The 15,462-nt window shown below is 37.3% G+C and overlaps 2 protein-coding genes across 2 annotated transcripts; both read left to right on the forward strand.

Annotated features, from left to right (window-relative positions):
- Positions 1-371: 371 nt before the first annotated feature.
- On the forward strand, positions 372-1,217 carry LOC149229385 (uncharacterized). The gene has a single exon (XM_089381025.1). The coding sequence runs from the start codon at positions 372-374 to the stop codon at positions 1,215-1,217; it is 846 nt and encodes a 281-aa protein (XP_089237151.1).
- Positions 1,218-1,279: 62 nt separating this feature from the next.
- LOC149229386 (uncharacterized) lies at positions 1,280-4,471 on the forward strand. The gene has a single exon (XM_089381026.1). It carries the CDS (start codon positions 1,280-1,282, stop codon positions 4,469-4,471), a length of 3,192 nt encoding a protein of 1,063 aa, XP_089237152.1.
- The last annotated feature ends 10,991 nt before the right edge of the window (positions 4,472-15,462 follow it).

Raw genomic sequence — 15,462 nt, forward strand, 5'->3', positions numbered from 1 at the left:
TATCATGAGCAAGATAATATTAATGATGATAATATGGATCATATAATGTCATGTCCGAATGTGGAATCCATAGCTGAATCTTTACCGTCCCTGGATATAAATTGTGAAGATAAATGGCCTCCCCTCTCCCTCACTGTAACACGACCTCCTTGCCCTTACAACCTGAGATCTTTGGGAGGGAACCATGAGGGACAGGGGTCTCTAGGTGGCCTGGGACCGATCCATTTACAGAACAGTTCCAAAAACAAACGAGGAAGGAAATCAGACATGTCCAAGGCAAAACTAAAAGCCAAATTGGATGTTGCAGATGGTAAACAACATTCGATCCCGGGGGTTCTTAGAGCAGTTCATCCCCCAGAGGGTGTTATAAAATGATCTTGACATCCTGGAATTGCAGAGGTTTGGCCAGCAAACCTAAAAAACTGGCCTTGAAAGATTGGATAACTAATTCTAATCTAGATGTTATTTTTCTGCAAGAAACCCTGGGGAAGGCTTCTGAGATTGAAACTATGCTTAAATCCCTTCTGCCTGGGTGGTTTTTCACTGCTATGGATGCCTCTGGCCATTCGGGGGGCATTGCAATTGGTTACAGAGAAGGACGGGTAAAAGTCATCAATCACTGGGGGATGAAAAATGTTTTGGGCATGGAGATAATCTCCCCAGACTTCTCTTTTCCCATCACCTTGGTAAATATCTACGGGCCATGTCAGGGCAGGGAATCTTTCTGGGAAGAATTGATGACAAAATCTATTATGAAATCACACTTGATGATCTTGGGCGGTGATTTAAATTTTTCCATGGGTAGAGCTGAAGCTTGGGGTCCATCTGCGAGAGAAGATCCCCTTACTGATTTTTTCTACAACCTCATCTCGGAGAAGAATTTAATTGATCCCTCCCCGATTAAGCTTAAGCCTACTTGGAGGAATCGTAGGATGGGAGAAGGCCGGATTGCCAAAAGGATAGACCGCTTTCTGTTAACGGAGTTATTATCTTTTAAAGCTCCTTTGATCAGACAGTGGGTGGAGGAAATAGGGAATTCGGATCACTTCCCAATTTTCTTAAACATTTCTATTCCTCCTCACAAACCTCCGGCCCCATTTAAGTTCAATCCAGCCTGGCTCCAAGACCCCACTTTTGATAATCTGTTTAAAGAAACTTGGATTCACCCTGATATCAATGCTGGAGAGAAAAAGGTTTTTTGTTCATGGAGAATTTAAAAAGACTGAAGAAAGCTACAATTTCCTGGGCAAAGGACAGAAAATTAAAACAAAATGAGGAGATGATCAGTATAAGGGAGGAGCTAAAGCAGTTGGAGAGTATGGAGTCAGATGGATACTCCTCACAAGTTTCAAAGGACAGAATCCTTCAATTGGAAAAGCAGCAACACAAAATTCTTCTGGACAGGGAAGAAGAGTGGAGGATCAAGAGTAGGGCAATTTGGCTAAAATCTGGAGATGAGAACACTAGGTTTTTCCACAATTTTGCCAAAGGAAGGAAATCTTCAAATACTATCTGGCACCTTAAAGATGAAGAAGGGAGAGAAGTCAGTTCCTTTCCAGAGCTTTCTGGCTTAGGAAAAAGACATTTTCAAAATATTTTTGCAGATTCGGGAGAGGCTACTATTGCAGAAGTTTTCAAAACTGTACAAAGTTTTCCTAGATTCGTTGAGGAAGATGAAGCAGAAGATCTTACAATTCCGGTCACTAAGGAGGAGATTGAAACAGCTATGAAGCTTATGGGCAAAGACAAAAGCCCAGGCCCTGATGGCTGGACTATAGAACTGTTTCTCCATTTTTATGAACAAATTGGAGCAGAGATAACTGAAGTAGTTGAAGAGTCCAGGCTGAAAGGAGTTGTCTATAGACCCTTTAACTCAACATTTATTGCCCTTATCCCCAAGAAGGATGAGCCGGAAAGTTTTGAAGACTTTAGACCTATTTCTTTGTGTAATTGCATATACAAGATTATTTCAAAGGTTATAGCTCTCAGAATTGCACCAATTCTGTCAAGAAATATATCAATGGAACAATTTGGGTTCCTGGATGGAAGACAGATACATGAAGCCATAGGTGTAGCCCAGGAGGTTATCCATAGTATCAAAATGAAGAAAAAGAAGGGAGCTGTTCTTAAAATCGACCTCTCCAAAGCATATGATAGAATCAGCTGGTTATATCTAAGGATGCTACTAACTCATGTGGGCTTCAGCTATCCTTTCGTCAGTTGGATCATGGGGTGCATCACAAATGTTAGCTTTGCTGTATTGGTCAACGGAGCAGCCTCCTCTTTCTTTAACAGCCAGAGAGGCCTCAGGCAAGGGTGTCCATTATCCCCTCTCCTGTTCCTCCTTGTGGCAGAAGGGCTCAGTAGACTGATCCACAAAGCCAGAAGCGAGGGAAAGGTAAAAGGTATCGAGGTAGCAATCAATCTCTACATCACCCACCTTCTTTTCGTTGATGATATCTTGATTTTCACCAATGGTAATGGTAGTGAATTAAAGGAGTTAAAATGTATCTTTGATCTTTTTCTAAAAGCAACTGGAATGCAGATTAATTCTGGGAAATCTCAAGCATGTATGGCAGATTTTGAAAGAAGGGGAAGGAATCAAATGGCTGAACTATTTCCTTTCCCTAGTCAATCTCTGGAAGTGCCCTTCAAATATCTGGGCTTTTGGTTAAAGCCTGCTGCATACAAAAAAGATGATTGGAACTGGCTCATTGCAAAGATAGAATCCAGAATATCTCACTGGAGCTTTAGATGGCTGTCCAGAGCTGGTAGGTTGACCCTTATTAAATCAGTCCTATTAGCCATTCCAGTGTATTGGGCAGCCCTAACTTGGATTCCCAAAGGAGTAATGGAGAAAATTAGAAGAATCTGCTGCAGATTCCTATGGGCAGGAACAAAGGATTCATCGGGTTTACCCTGGGTGGCTTGGGACAAAGTAGCCAGACCTAAAGAATGGGGAGGATGGGGGATAAAAAGACTTCCTGAGTTCAGCACTTCACTAGCAGCAAAATCAGGATGGAGGCTAATAACCATGGAAAACCTGTGGACAAGGGTGGTGAAAAGGAAGTACATAGACCCAATGCCTCTGGAAGATTGGATCCGGAGTCAAAACAAGAAGGTAAAAAATTCTTCAGCAGTCTGGAAGGCCACGGTGGAAGCCTTCTCAGTGATCGAGCAAGGTTTAGCTTGGAAAGTGGGAGATGGGAGACAGATCAGGATTGGCAGAGACCCTTGGATTGGATGCAACGAAGCTTTTGCTTTATCCCCAGGGCTTCTTCGACACCTTGATTCTAAAGGTATTACATCACTAAATCAGGTGGAAAGAGCTGGACAGTCTACTATCTGGGGACAGGCTTGGAAGGATGATGAAGAATTAGGGTTAAACATTAGATGGAAGAATGAATGGGAGGGGTTCATTAAAGAACTGCATCGATCCAATGTCAGGATCAAGGATGAACCTGATTGCTTGCTGTGGGCACAAAGCAATTCTGGGGAGTATTCCCCAAAAGATGGTTATTCCTTTCTAATGGGAAAGAAAGGTTGGGGAGTTCCGGATTGGTGGGCCAAAGACATATGGAAACTGAAATGCCCTGCCAAGTCTAGGCTCTTCTTCTGGTGCATCTTAAAAAGGAAGGTTCCAACATGGAAAACATTACAGACAAGGTTTTTAGCTGGGCCAGGGCGATGCCCCTTATGCAAATCTGATGAGGAAACCATCAATCATCTCTTTACTACTTGTGTTTTCTCAAGGAAGATATGGGAGGAGGTCACTGTTCTTCTCAAGGTCAAAGCTCAGTGGGGGCATGATCCATTGGATGTTGCTTGGAGGAAATGGTGGCAATCCTATTCGGAAGGGAATATGAGGAACCTGCCCCTTATTTTCTGTTGGGGAGTTTGGCTTGCCAGGAACAAGAGTCTGTTTCAAGATAAGGATACCCTTTCTTCTGTTATAGCCACTAATATATCAGCCATATATTCTGCCTTGCCTCCACCCGAGGATAAAAAATCCAAAACAAAACAAAAACATATCAATATTCAGGAGGGCATTCCGTGTGGTTACTTTGATGGGGCTTCCCAAAATAATAGAGCTGGAGCCGGTCTATGCATACACATCAATTCGGAACATTCATTAAAAGCTTCTGTTGGGCTGGGTACAGGCACAAACAACTACGCTGAACTATCGGCCTTACGATACCTTTTATGCTGGCTCCATCACAGAAACATCAACTCCATTCAGATTTTTGGAGATTCACTTAATGTCATAAACTGGGTCAATGGAACTGCAACTTGTCAAAACCAGATTTTGAAAACAATTGTTGAAGAAATTTCTTATCTGAAGACATATTTTAACAGGTTTTCAATTCGCCATATACACAGGGACAGGAATGAGGAAGCAGATCAGCTATCTAAGGCTGGTCTACAACAGGATCCGGGCAGTTGGGCAATAGAAGAGACCAGTCAGGGGTAGTCTTACAGGACAGATCAGCCTCCATATGCACAGCCTCTTTGATCACAGTTTTTATTGCCATTTTTGACAGCACTTATCTCAGATATTGTTATCTGTTTATATTATTGTATATATCTTCCTTTACAGACTTATTATCCGGCATATAGCATACAGTTAACAGACTCACTTCATTTCTTTTGTTTATATTATCACATGGTTTCAGACATTTACTATTTTTGATATTGTATGGGGTTGTTTATCCTTTGTAGAAGGTGACCCCAGGTTTCTTATGTCACGATGTATACTGACTTTGCATCCTCCCGGGAGGAAGACTCTTACCGGTTTTTTACAACAGCAGAATAGCTCCCTATGGGTTGAGCAGATTGGGATCTTTTGAGCCACTGCATGGCTTAAGATCAATTTGTATAAAAAAAATTTATAGTCATTAATAAAAAGTTTTGCTTTTTTCCTCGGAAAAAAAAAAGAAGTTGGGAAGATTGGTTTGTCGATATAAGGCACCATTGGATTTATGCGATCATTCAAAACTTTATGTTGATGAGAATGGAGAAAAAATATATGAACCAAGAAGAAATGATGATAGATTGAATTCACATAATCGTGAAAGATTAATGATGTGGAGGGCTAATGTAGATTGGCAACCTGGTCTTTCAAAGCGTGTGGCCATTAATTACATAACAAAATATGCTGCAAAGTCTGAAAAAGGATTAGAAACATTTCATGATATGTTGATGCGTGTTTCCTCTATTCAAAATCCAAAGGAACCAATAACATCCGCATATAAGAGTGTGTTATGTGAATCCATTGTTGACAGAGATATAGGTGCACAGGAGACATGCCATTTGCTTTTAGAGCTTCCTCTTTCTGAATGTAGTCATAGATTTGTGGTTCTAAATGTTGGTTTAAAGGTTTTCAAACAAGTGTGTGTTGATACATATGAAAATGACAATGATAATTCTCTTATTGATGCATATACCAAGGGAAATACCCATCTTGAACACCTTCCATTGATAGATGTGGAAAAATCTTGGTCATATGAAAAATGCTGACGTGGGAATAAATGGAGAGAATGAAAGAATGCTGCTATTTTACAAGTGTTTCCTCATTATAATTAAATTCCTAGTCATGAAGATGACAATTTTTTAGAGTTTTGTTGCTCGAAGTTGATATTATAAAATACCTTTCATGATCTTTGTTAAGATACAGGTCACAAGTGATGAAATAGTGCATAACTGGGAAAGCTTTCGATACAATCCATGGCATATTGATTGTAAACCATTACCTCCAATTCAAAAAGTTGAATTTGATGAAGAAGAAGTTCCAAATCCACCTACAAATTCTAGGAAAAATAAGTGGGAGATCATTTGTGGATTATATAAGAATAAATTTATAAATTATATTGAGATTGAGATGCTTGGACATAAAGATCGTGATGTTACGCATAACTGGATCGAAAATTTAGTGGATGAGGAAACTTCTAATTGTTCTATTCATTTCATATCTCAAAATAAAAAGTTAAATACGTTTTATACTAACCAACATTAAAGTCTTAATTCATTTGAATGTTTGGGAGTTAAAAAAACAATAGCATTTGATATTATCCTTAACCATTATAGATCAAGGGTTGATCGTTTACTTATGATAATCCAAGGAACTGATTGGAGCTATTAAAAAGGCCCTTGAGATTGAGGCTCTTCCTGAGAAGAGCCCACTACTTCTTTTAGCTCCTACAGGGGTTGCAACTTTTAACATATTTGGAGCAACAATTCATTTTTCACTTCAAATCCCAATCAAAGAGGTAACTCATCTTGGGGACCACATTTAATTACCTTGAAAGATGAATTGAAGCATGTCAAATATATCCTAATATATGAAAAAAACTCATTAAATTGACCATGATTATCATCATAGTTGTATAAAATACCTTTTAAGTTGTCATGCTGACATTTTAATTATAGTTAAGCTCTCATCTTAAAAAATTTTAGTGGAGAATGGATCACCTGTTATGCCTCTTTAGATCATTGAGTAACTTCAAACCAAGTACAAGGGAAAACCATTGAAACATAAGCACAATTTTCATCCTTGAGATCACTTATAAGACCTTCATGGGATAAGGTGTCTATCATGCTTTTTGTGAAAAAAGCTAATTACTTGAAAGCACTGATGTAGTCTTTAGTTGTACTTGATTGTTTAAGCTTGGTCAAATGGCCCAAATGATGAGTATCAATGTCAAAGCATTCATAAATATCAACAAATTAAGTCGAAGAAGTGCATCCATGGTGGGAATTCTTGTTCCATTTCCACTATTACTCACACTCTAGATCTAAATATAGGACACCCATGCAAGGACAAGGCCATTAAATGTATTCAAATCTACTCTAAGAAGGTGTGGATATCAAGAAAAGGAGTTACAATGGGATTTGGGCCGAGATCTATCATTGATAACTGAGGGCATGGATATCAAGTTATGTTTTTACAGTTAGAAAACAAAGAGTATTGGATGCATTATTATATAAGGTTCAAAATGATCCATATTATTGCGATGTTCAAGTTGATTATAATGCACTAGATAACTCACTTGAAATTGCAACAAATGTATCAAATATGATTAATTATGTTACTTTACCATCGATATACAATGACACTGAATTTGTAGTGTTGGAGGGAAAATCCGAGGTTGGTGATGTATTAAAAGGCCTAAATACATATTCTTTTGTGGCAAAACCTTTGAATATACCACAAGAGATTGAACTTATTTGAGCTTGGGAAAATAACCCTAATGTAGAGAACTTAATATCATTATGAGACATCTTGCTCAAGCTTTTGTTGTAGTTTTTGTAAAGAAGAATATGACAGATCTATCGAAAACAATGGAGGAGTTACGAGAGTATCTAAAAACTCTTCCAAAATGATGAATTGCAGAAAGGTTAATGAAATTTGGAACTGTGCTAGAGGTACACACGTGAATATTGGAGCAAATATGCAATGGCGATATTTGCAGTAGATGTGCAATGGCCATATTTGCAGCATAAATGCAATGGCCATATTTGCATGAATTGAAGCGTGTCAAATATATCCTAATAAATGAAATGAGTTTCATTGGAAGAAATTTGCTAAAAAACATTGACTCTAGACTTCAGCAAGCAAATTCTAACACTTTTTTCGGTGGGAGTTCAGTTATATTGGTTGGTGATTTGGGATAGTTACCACCTATTATTGATAAACCTATATGCATCTGAAGGTCTCATAAAAGAATTATGGAATTCATTCACAAAAGTTATGACCCTTGACACTGAGTTTCGACAAGTTGGACAGAGCAATGAACAAAAATATTTTTGTAATTTGTTGAAGAATGTTAGAGATGCAAATCCAGTTGTGGAAGATTGGAAGATCCATGGACTATTGTCGTTCACGTGTCCTCTGTTAGCGCAGTTTTTAGGAAATTAGTTATGTAGCCTTTTGTTATAAATAATGCGTTCCTATACGCATAGGAGTTAGTCTTTTGTAATGTGATTTTGCTGTTAGAAATCCCACTGTGCCGTGACATTATTTCGTTGTTATGACTGCGTTCTGAATACATGAGAAGACTCTATTTCTAAGCATAATTCGTGGTTGATATTTGTTGCCCGAGGTTGTGCAGAGGGCCCCTGCACACGCAGAGGTTTTGTTTATTGCTGTATAGTTTCATGCTGTGTTTCTTTACGTTCATTATGCCATAGTTATTCACTTGTATATATTGCATCTCTTATGGTACTAATGTTTTATTTTTGTCCATAATTTTACATGCTTTACATTGTTGTTAACGCTGATCAGTGTATTTGTTCCAGATTATAGTAGGTAGCCCGGGCATTTGCATATAGTTTTCACAATGACTAATGACATGAAATCAGTCTTGTCTTTCTGATGACTTACATTTCTTAGTTTTTAATTCCAGGTTTGTTTTGTTTATTTCAGTTCTATTCATTGGCTTTATTAGTTAGCTTAGATATTAAATTATCCATATCATTATCAGTTACCTCCGAAAGCCATAGTGAGACTAATGGTGAGGGATTGAAGTATGAGTGTGTAATTTGATATTAGTTTTATTTTTCTGCAAATTAGATATTAAATTGCTCATGTCATTATCAGTTACCTCCGAAAGCCATAGCGAGACTAATGGTGAGGGATTGAAGTATGAGTGTGTAATTTGATATTAGTTTATTTTTCTGCAAATTAGATATTAAATTGCTCATGTCATTATCAGTTACCTCCAAAATCCATAGCGAGACTAATGGTTAGGGATTGAAGTATGAGTGTGTAATTTGATATTAGTTTATTTTTCTGCAAATTAGATATCAGATTGCTCAAGTTGTTTATGATTACCTCCGAAAGCCATAGCGAGACTAAATGGTGAGGGGTCAGAATATGAATTGATGTAATTTTATTTTAGCTTTACTTTACTTGCAATTTTTGGATTTCTTTGAGTACAGTTTCTTTTGTATTTAGACAGCAGCAGGGATAATGGTTTCATGATCAATAGTTCACTATTTGTTTGATTAGAATAGTGGCACATTTTCATTTTCTTTTAGGAATTAATTTCATCATTGCATGTTTTAAAACCCTTTTGAAGTTTGAAGTTTTGGAAACCATTATAAAGGACATCATTGCCTTAAACATTTATATCCATACTTATCTTTTAGAATTTCCATCTCACATTAGGAAATCAATGAAGATAAACCCAAAAACAAAATAAAAACCAAAAATGACAAAAAGTAAGAAATAGGTTATCTTGCACATATAGTGCACCACACTTCAATAGTTTACGACTCCCAGATTGACAATTAATATAGCAATTTAGGACACTCTAAATTGACCAAACATTTTGGCGCCATTGCCGGGGAAGTGTAACTAAGTGGCCAATTTCTTAAAAGAAAATAAATATTCAAGGAAGGTAAAAATTGATAACTTTTCAAAGTATGCTCTCCTATTGCACCTAGTGTGATTTGGAGGATCAGAAAAGAGAATTATTAGTTCAATAATTTCTTGATTATGCTCTCTTCTTTCACCTAGTGTGATCTGGAAGATCAAAAATAGAATTATTAGCCTGACTTGAAGATAAAAAAATAAAAAATGACACGCATAGAGCAAGAGATTCTAGGGGAAGGTTTATAGCTAGGGCCAAGAGTTCGATTTTTACAACTCCATCTACTTCAAGGCATAGACAAGATACACCTCCATCATCTCCAACTCACATTCCCAGCCTTAGGATTCGTGGAATTCAAGGGACAGCAACTGAATTAGGAGACTCTCCCACACTATCCATCAAATCCGACCTAGGGAAAGAACCTTTCTTCACTTCTACAGGGGAACATATTGTAATCAAAGAAGTAGAATCACCTGAAGTAGAAGAGGGAGAAATTCCTCCTCGTTAGCCATTAATAGAAGAGCCAGAGGACTCTAAAATATCTGAGGAAACTATCATGACAGAGGAAGTAGTAAATGGATTCGGAGGAGGAGGTAGAGGTAGAGGTAGAGGAGGAGGAAACAATGGAGGAGGTAGAGGCAACAATGGGGGAAATAGGGATGGAGATAACTCATTTGGATTCCCTATAGTTGATGAGGAAACTCATACAAAAACGAAAAACATCTCACCGTTTGTCCTCCCAAACTTTTATGGGTTGCCAAGTGAGGATCCTGAAACATTTCTATTTGAGTTTGAAGTCGTGTGATGAACTTATGACTATATGGAAGACTCTCAAAAACTCAAAATTTTTCCTTCAACATTGAAGGAAGCTGCTTTGAAATGGTTCATGGGATTAGTCACTCAATCTATTAGGACTTGGAATGATATGAAACAAAAATTTCTGGATAGATACCTGGACTATTGCATGCCCACCAACCATAAGGATGAGGTATTCAAAATGGTGCAAAAAGAAGATGAAAACTTGGAGGATTTACTTGAAAGATTTCAATACAACTTAAAAAGAGTAAAAATGAGTAACTTAGATGAGGACACCTTGAAAGCCCTTCTATTAAAAGCCATTAGAGATGAATGGATAGATATTTTAAACATGATGGGAAAGGGAGATATTTCTCAACTTCCACTTCATGACATAGCAAAACTATGTGTCCATCTCTCGAGGGGAAAATCTAAAACTGGAAAAGGGCCTAGAGATCCTTCTCTTATTAGAGCAAACAAATTTGCAACTAGATCAGTAAGTAGGGCAGAGATTGGAAATATGCTTGATGAGTTTAAAACGGATATTCTAGGGAGCCTTAGTGAACAACTAGACACCCTTAAAATACAAAACAAGAAGAAAGTAGAAGCTGAAGCTTTGGCCATCTTTTGTCCAAAATGTAGAAAGAAACATGCTCTAAGGGAATGCCCCTTGAATGCAAAAGTTGTAGAAACATGTATGATCTGCTCAGAAAGCCATGAGACCAAGGATTGTCCCTCAATTCCTGGGCTCAAAGCTGTCTTTCAAGAAGATCCAAATTCAGTAGAATCTCTCTGTTTTGTTTCAAGGAGGCCTTGGCAGGGGCAACAAAATCAAGGGTTTAACAACCCTATGAACTTTCAACCCCCGCCAAATTGGAATCCTTGGCAACAACCTTGGTCCCAACCTCAAAATCCATATCAATCATGGGTACAAGGTATGTAAAATCCTTATGGGAGATTTGCTCAATTTTATCAATATCCTCCATCTTTTCAAAATCAACAAGCTCCACAATTTCCAAATCAAAATCCATAACTTTCATTGCCATTTCCACAACAACAACAACCTCTTAACAGAATCCAAATTCTCAACTCTTGCTTCCATTTCAACAAAAGACAAATCAACTACCAGCCCAGCCATTGCCAAATCCCAATAACAAAAATCCTTAGAATGCTTACATGGTAGAAGGACAACAATTTCCTACCTATATGATTATTCCTCTTAATGATGTACAACTCAGGTCCGGTAGAGTTTTAGAAAAAACTTCTATAGATGCTCAAAAGCAAAGTACTTTTGAGGAAGATTCTCTTCAAGTCAATAAAGGTTCTGAAGAATCTCTTCAAAACCCAAACATTCAAAAAGAAAAAGAGTCAACCCCCACAAATCCTATAGTTGGGCAACCTTCATCTTCATCTACCCCTCCTTTCCCTGGAAGATTACAAATTGACAAAGGGGTGGAAAAACAAATCTTGTTTCCCGACTATGATTTCCTAGATGAATTAAATAATGTTTGTATCAAGATTCCCTTGCTACAAGACATTAGATAGATTCCTATTCTAGCAAAAACAATAAAGGAGTTGAGTCTCAAAAGACCAAGAAGGAAACCAAGAGATACAAGAAGAATCCACCTAGTAGGAAAAATTGCAGATATCATGATGGGAAAAATTACCATGCAAAAGTATGTAGATCTCGGTAGTCCAATTGTCAAGACACATATAAATGGGGTAGAAATTCCAAATACTTTGATTGACTTAGGGGCTGCTATCAACATTATGAGTAGACAGACTATGGAACAGCTTAAACTTCCTAATCTTGTTTTTACACCTACCTTACTGCAACTTGCAGATAGATCAATAATCAAACCAGATGGTGTATTAGAAGATATTTTAGTCTCCGTAGATTCTTTGGAATATCCAGTAGATTTCATGATTTTGACTCCCAAGAGTAATTTAGGAGGGCACCCACTCATCTTAGGAAGACCTTGGGTAGCCACAGCTGATGCTTTCATTAGTTGTATATATGGAGATAGGTACATTTCTGATGGTAGTTCGACAAAGAAATTCAATTTGTATCCTCCAGCAAAAGAAATTACAGAAGTAGGAGATAATGAATGGGTCAATGATGAGGACACTATACAACCTGTCTTTACCATTTCTGAAATTAGTGAAGATAGTCAAATTCTGAACACATTAGAAAATTTTGAAACATCTTCAGAATATAACCACACACAATTTCAGTTAGATTCTGACATTGAGTATTTATCATCAAGACAAATGTCTCTTTACTCTATGGAAGAGTTCGGTAGTTCCACCATTGAGATTTTTCCAAGTAAACCATTGAATATCAATAAAAATTTGGAAAAGTCACAACAGGAAGAGCTCACCAAAATCTTGCAAAAACATTCTACTGCATTTACATGGGAGTATACTGATATGAAAGGTATTGACCATAAGACTTGCATTCATCACATCTACATCAAGGAAAACAATAGACCAATCAGACAACCTCAGAGAAGGATGAATCCAAACCTTAGGGAGATAGTGAAAGAAGAGCTCCAAAAACTACTCAATGTAAACTTCATTTATCCAATTTCAGATAGCCGATGGGTTTCTCCTTAGGTTATAGTACCTAAAAAGAATGGTAAATGGAGGGTATGCATTGATTACAGGGAATTGAATAAAGCAACTTTGAAGGATCACTTTCCCTTGCCCTTTATCGATCAAGTATTAGATACACTAGCAGGCAAAAAGTACTTCTCATTTTTGGATGGTTTTAGTGGTTATAATCAAATTCAGGTAGCACCTGAAGATCAAGATAAGACCACATTTACCTGTCCATGGGGAAATTTTTCTTATCGAGTGCTTCCTTTTGGATTATGTAATGCACCCGCAACATTCCAAAGAGCAGTACTAGGAATCTTTTCTGATCTAATCCATGATTGTGTAGAGGTTTATATGGATGATTTTACAGTTTATGGTAATTCATTTGAAGAGGCATTAGAGAATTTGGAAAAATTCCTTATAAGATGTAAAGAAACAAACCTTTCTTTAAGTCATGAAAAATGATTTATGATGTTTACTGAAGGTATTGTTTTGGGACATCACATTTCAGGGGATGGGATTAAAGTCGATAGATCAAAAGTTGAAGTCATCTCCAAGTTGCCTATTCCAAATTGTCAAAAAGATGTTAGAAGTTTTCTGGGATTTACTGGGTACTATAGAAGATTTATAGAGAACTTCACTAAAATAGCATCTCCACTCTTCAAATTGCTTACAAAGGACTGTGAATTCAAATGGGATCCTAATTGCCAATCAGCATTTGAAATTTTGAAGACAAAGATATCTGAAGCACCTATCTTGAGAGGACCAAATTGGAAACTTCCTTTCCATATTTCTACAGATGCTTCAGATACAACTCTAGGGGCTGTGTTGGGTCAAAAGGATTTAGTTCCTTATGCCATTTACTATACCAGTAAAAATTTAACTCCCAACGAGTTGAACTATACTGTGACTGAAAAAGAGTTCTTAGTTGTTGTTCATGCAATCAATAAGTTTAGACATTATATAACAGGCTATGAAACTTTTATCCATACTGATCATTCTGCGATTAGATATCTAATGAACAAACCTGTTACTAATGGCAGAGTTACAAGGTGGATCTTACTTTTACAAGAATTCAATATTACTGTGTTGGATAGACCAGGGAAACAAAATTCAGAGCTGATTTCTTGTCTAGGATCCAGAATACTAAAGAAGATTCTCCTGTAGAGGATAAGTTTCCGGATGAATATTTATTTGCAGTAACTACTAAGACCCCTTGGTATGCAGATATTGATAACTATTTGGTTACAGGGAAACTACCTCCACATCTATTTCCTAGTGAAAGAAGAGATTATTCAGGAGAGTTCAAAATATTCATGGATTTCTAACGAATCATTTAAAACAGGGCCAGATCTTGTGATCAGAAGATGTGTTAGGGAAGATGAAATGCCTAAAATCCTCAAGGCATGTCATGATGAACCATGCATCAGACACTTTACTGAAAAAAGGACAGCCTATAAAATCCTCTCTTTAGGATATCATTGGCCTTCCCTCTTCAAAGATGCAAAAGAATACATCAAAAGGTGTGACGGCTGCCAAAGAGTAGGGAAACCAACCCTTTCAAATGAAATGCCATTGCAACCGCAAGTACTCATCGAACCCTTTGAAAAATGGGCTTTATATTTCATTGGACCTATTAATCCACCATCTAAACAAAAGAAGTATATATTGGTATGCACTAATTATGTCACTAAATGGGTAGAAGCCAAAGCATTATTTTCTGCTACTGAAAATTCAGTTTTTAATTTTCTTTATGAGGATATTTTTACTCACTTTGGTGTTCCAAGAGAAATTGTGACAAATCAGGGAAGTCAATTCACATCCAACCTGGTGGAGAAGCTGATGGAAGAATACAAAATCAAGCACAAAAAATCTACTCCTTACCATCCGCAAGCAAATGGTCAAGTGGAGTCTACAAACAAAGTTCTTGAAGGCATCATTACCAAGACTGTTCATCTACATAAAAGAGATTGGGCAGAAAGGCTTCCTGAAGCCTTATGGGCCTACAGAACCACATGGAGAAATACAACAGAACAATCTCCCTATGGACTTGTTTATGGGAAAGAAGTCCTGCTCCCCATTGAGTTCCAAGTCAAAACTTTCAAGATGGCAGTTCAGTTGGGAATGGATCTATCAGAAGCCCAAAAGCACAGAATGGAGCAGTTGAATGAGCTAGGTGAGATCAGACAAGAGGAAATTCTAACTGATCTAGTTCAATATCAAAGAGCTAAGTGGCATGACAAATACATAAAAGGGAAAAAGTTTCAAGAAGGAGACTGGGCATTGCTATTTGATTCCAAATTTAAATATTTTAAAAGAAAATTTCAGACTCATTGGCTTGGGCCATATGAGATTGACAAAATCTTTAGCAATGGAGCGGTAAGAATCAAGATCATTGATGAATATCAAATTCCTCTTATTGTGAATGGCCACAGATTAAAGATCTATCATAAGCCACTGTCAAAAGAGGAATTTGACAAAATGTTTCAAGATAATTCTGCAATAAGGCTGGTGAAGAAGAATCATTCTTCTCCACCAACCTAGCCTTTGTTCCTTTCTGTTTCTGCAAAAAAAAAAAAAAAATGTAAGAGCCTGAAAACCAATCACTGATTGGTAGTCTTATACAGAAAATATAGGGCGAAAATCAGGAACACCTGACACCCTATATTTTCCAAAAAAAAAATTCTCTCTCTCATTT

This window comes from Pinus tabuliformis, chromosome J (assembly GCF_031772625.1).
Source record: "Pinus tabuliformis cultivar Carrire ecotype Pingquan chromosome J, CPIR1, whole genome shotgun sequence".
Classification (NCBI taxonomy): Eukaryota; Viridiplantae; Streptophyta; class Pinopsida; order Pinales; family Pinaceae; genus Pinus; species Pinus tabuliformis.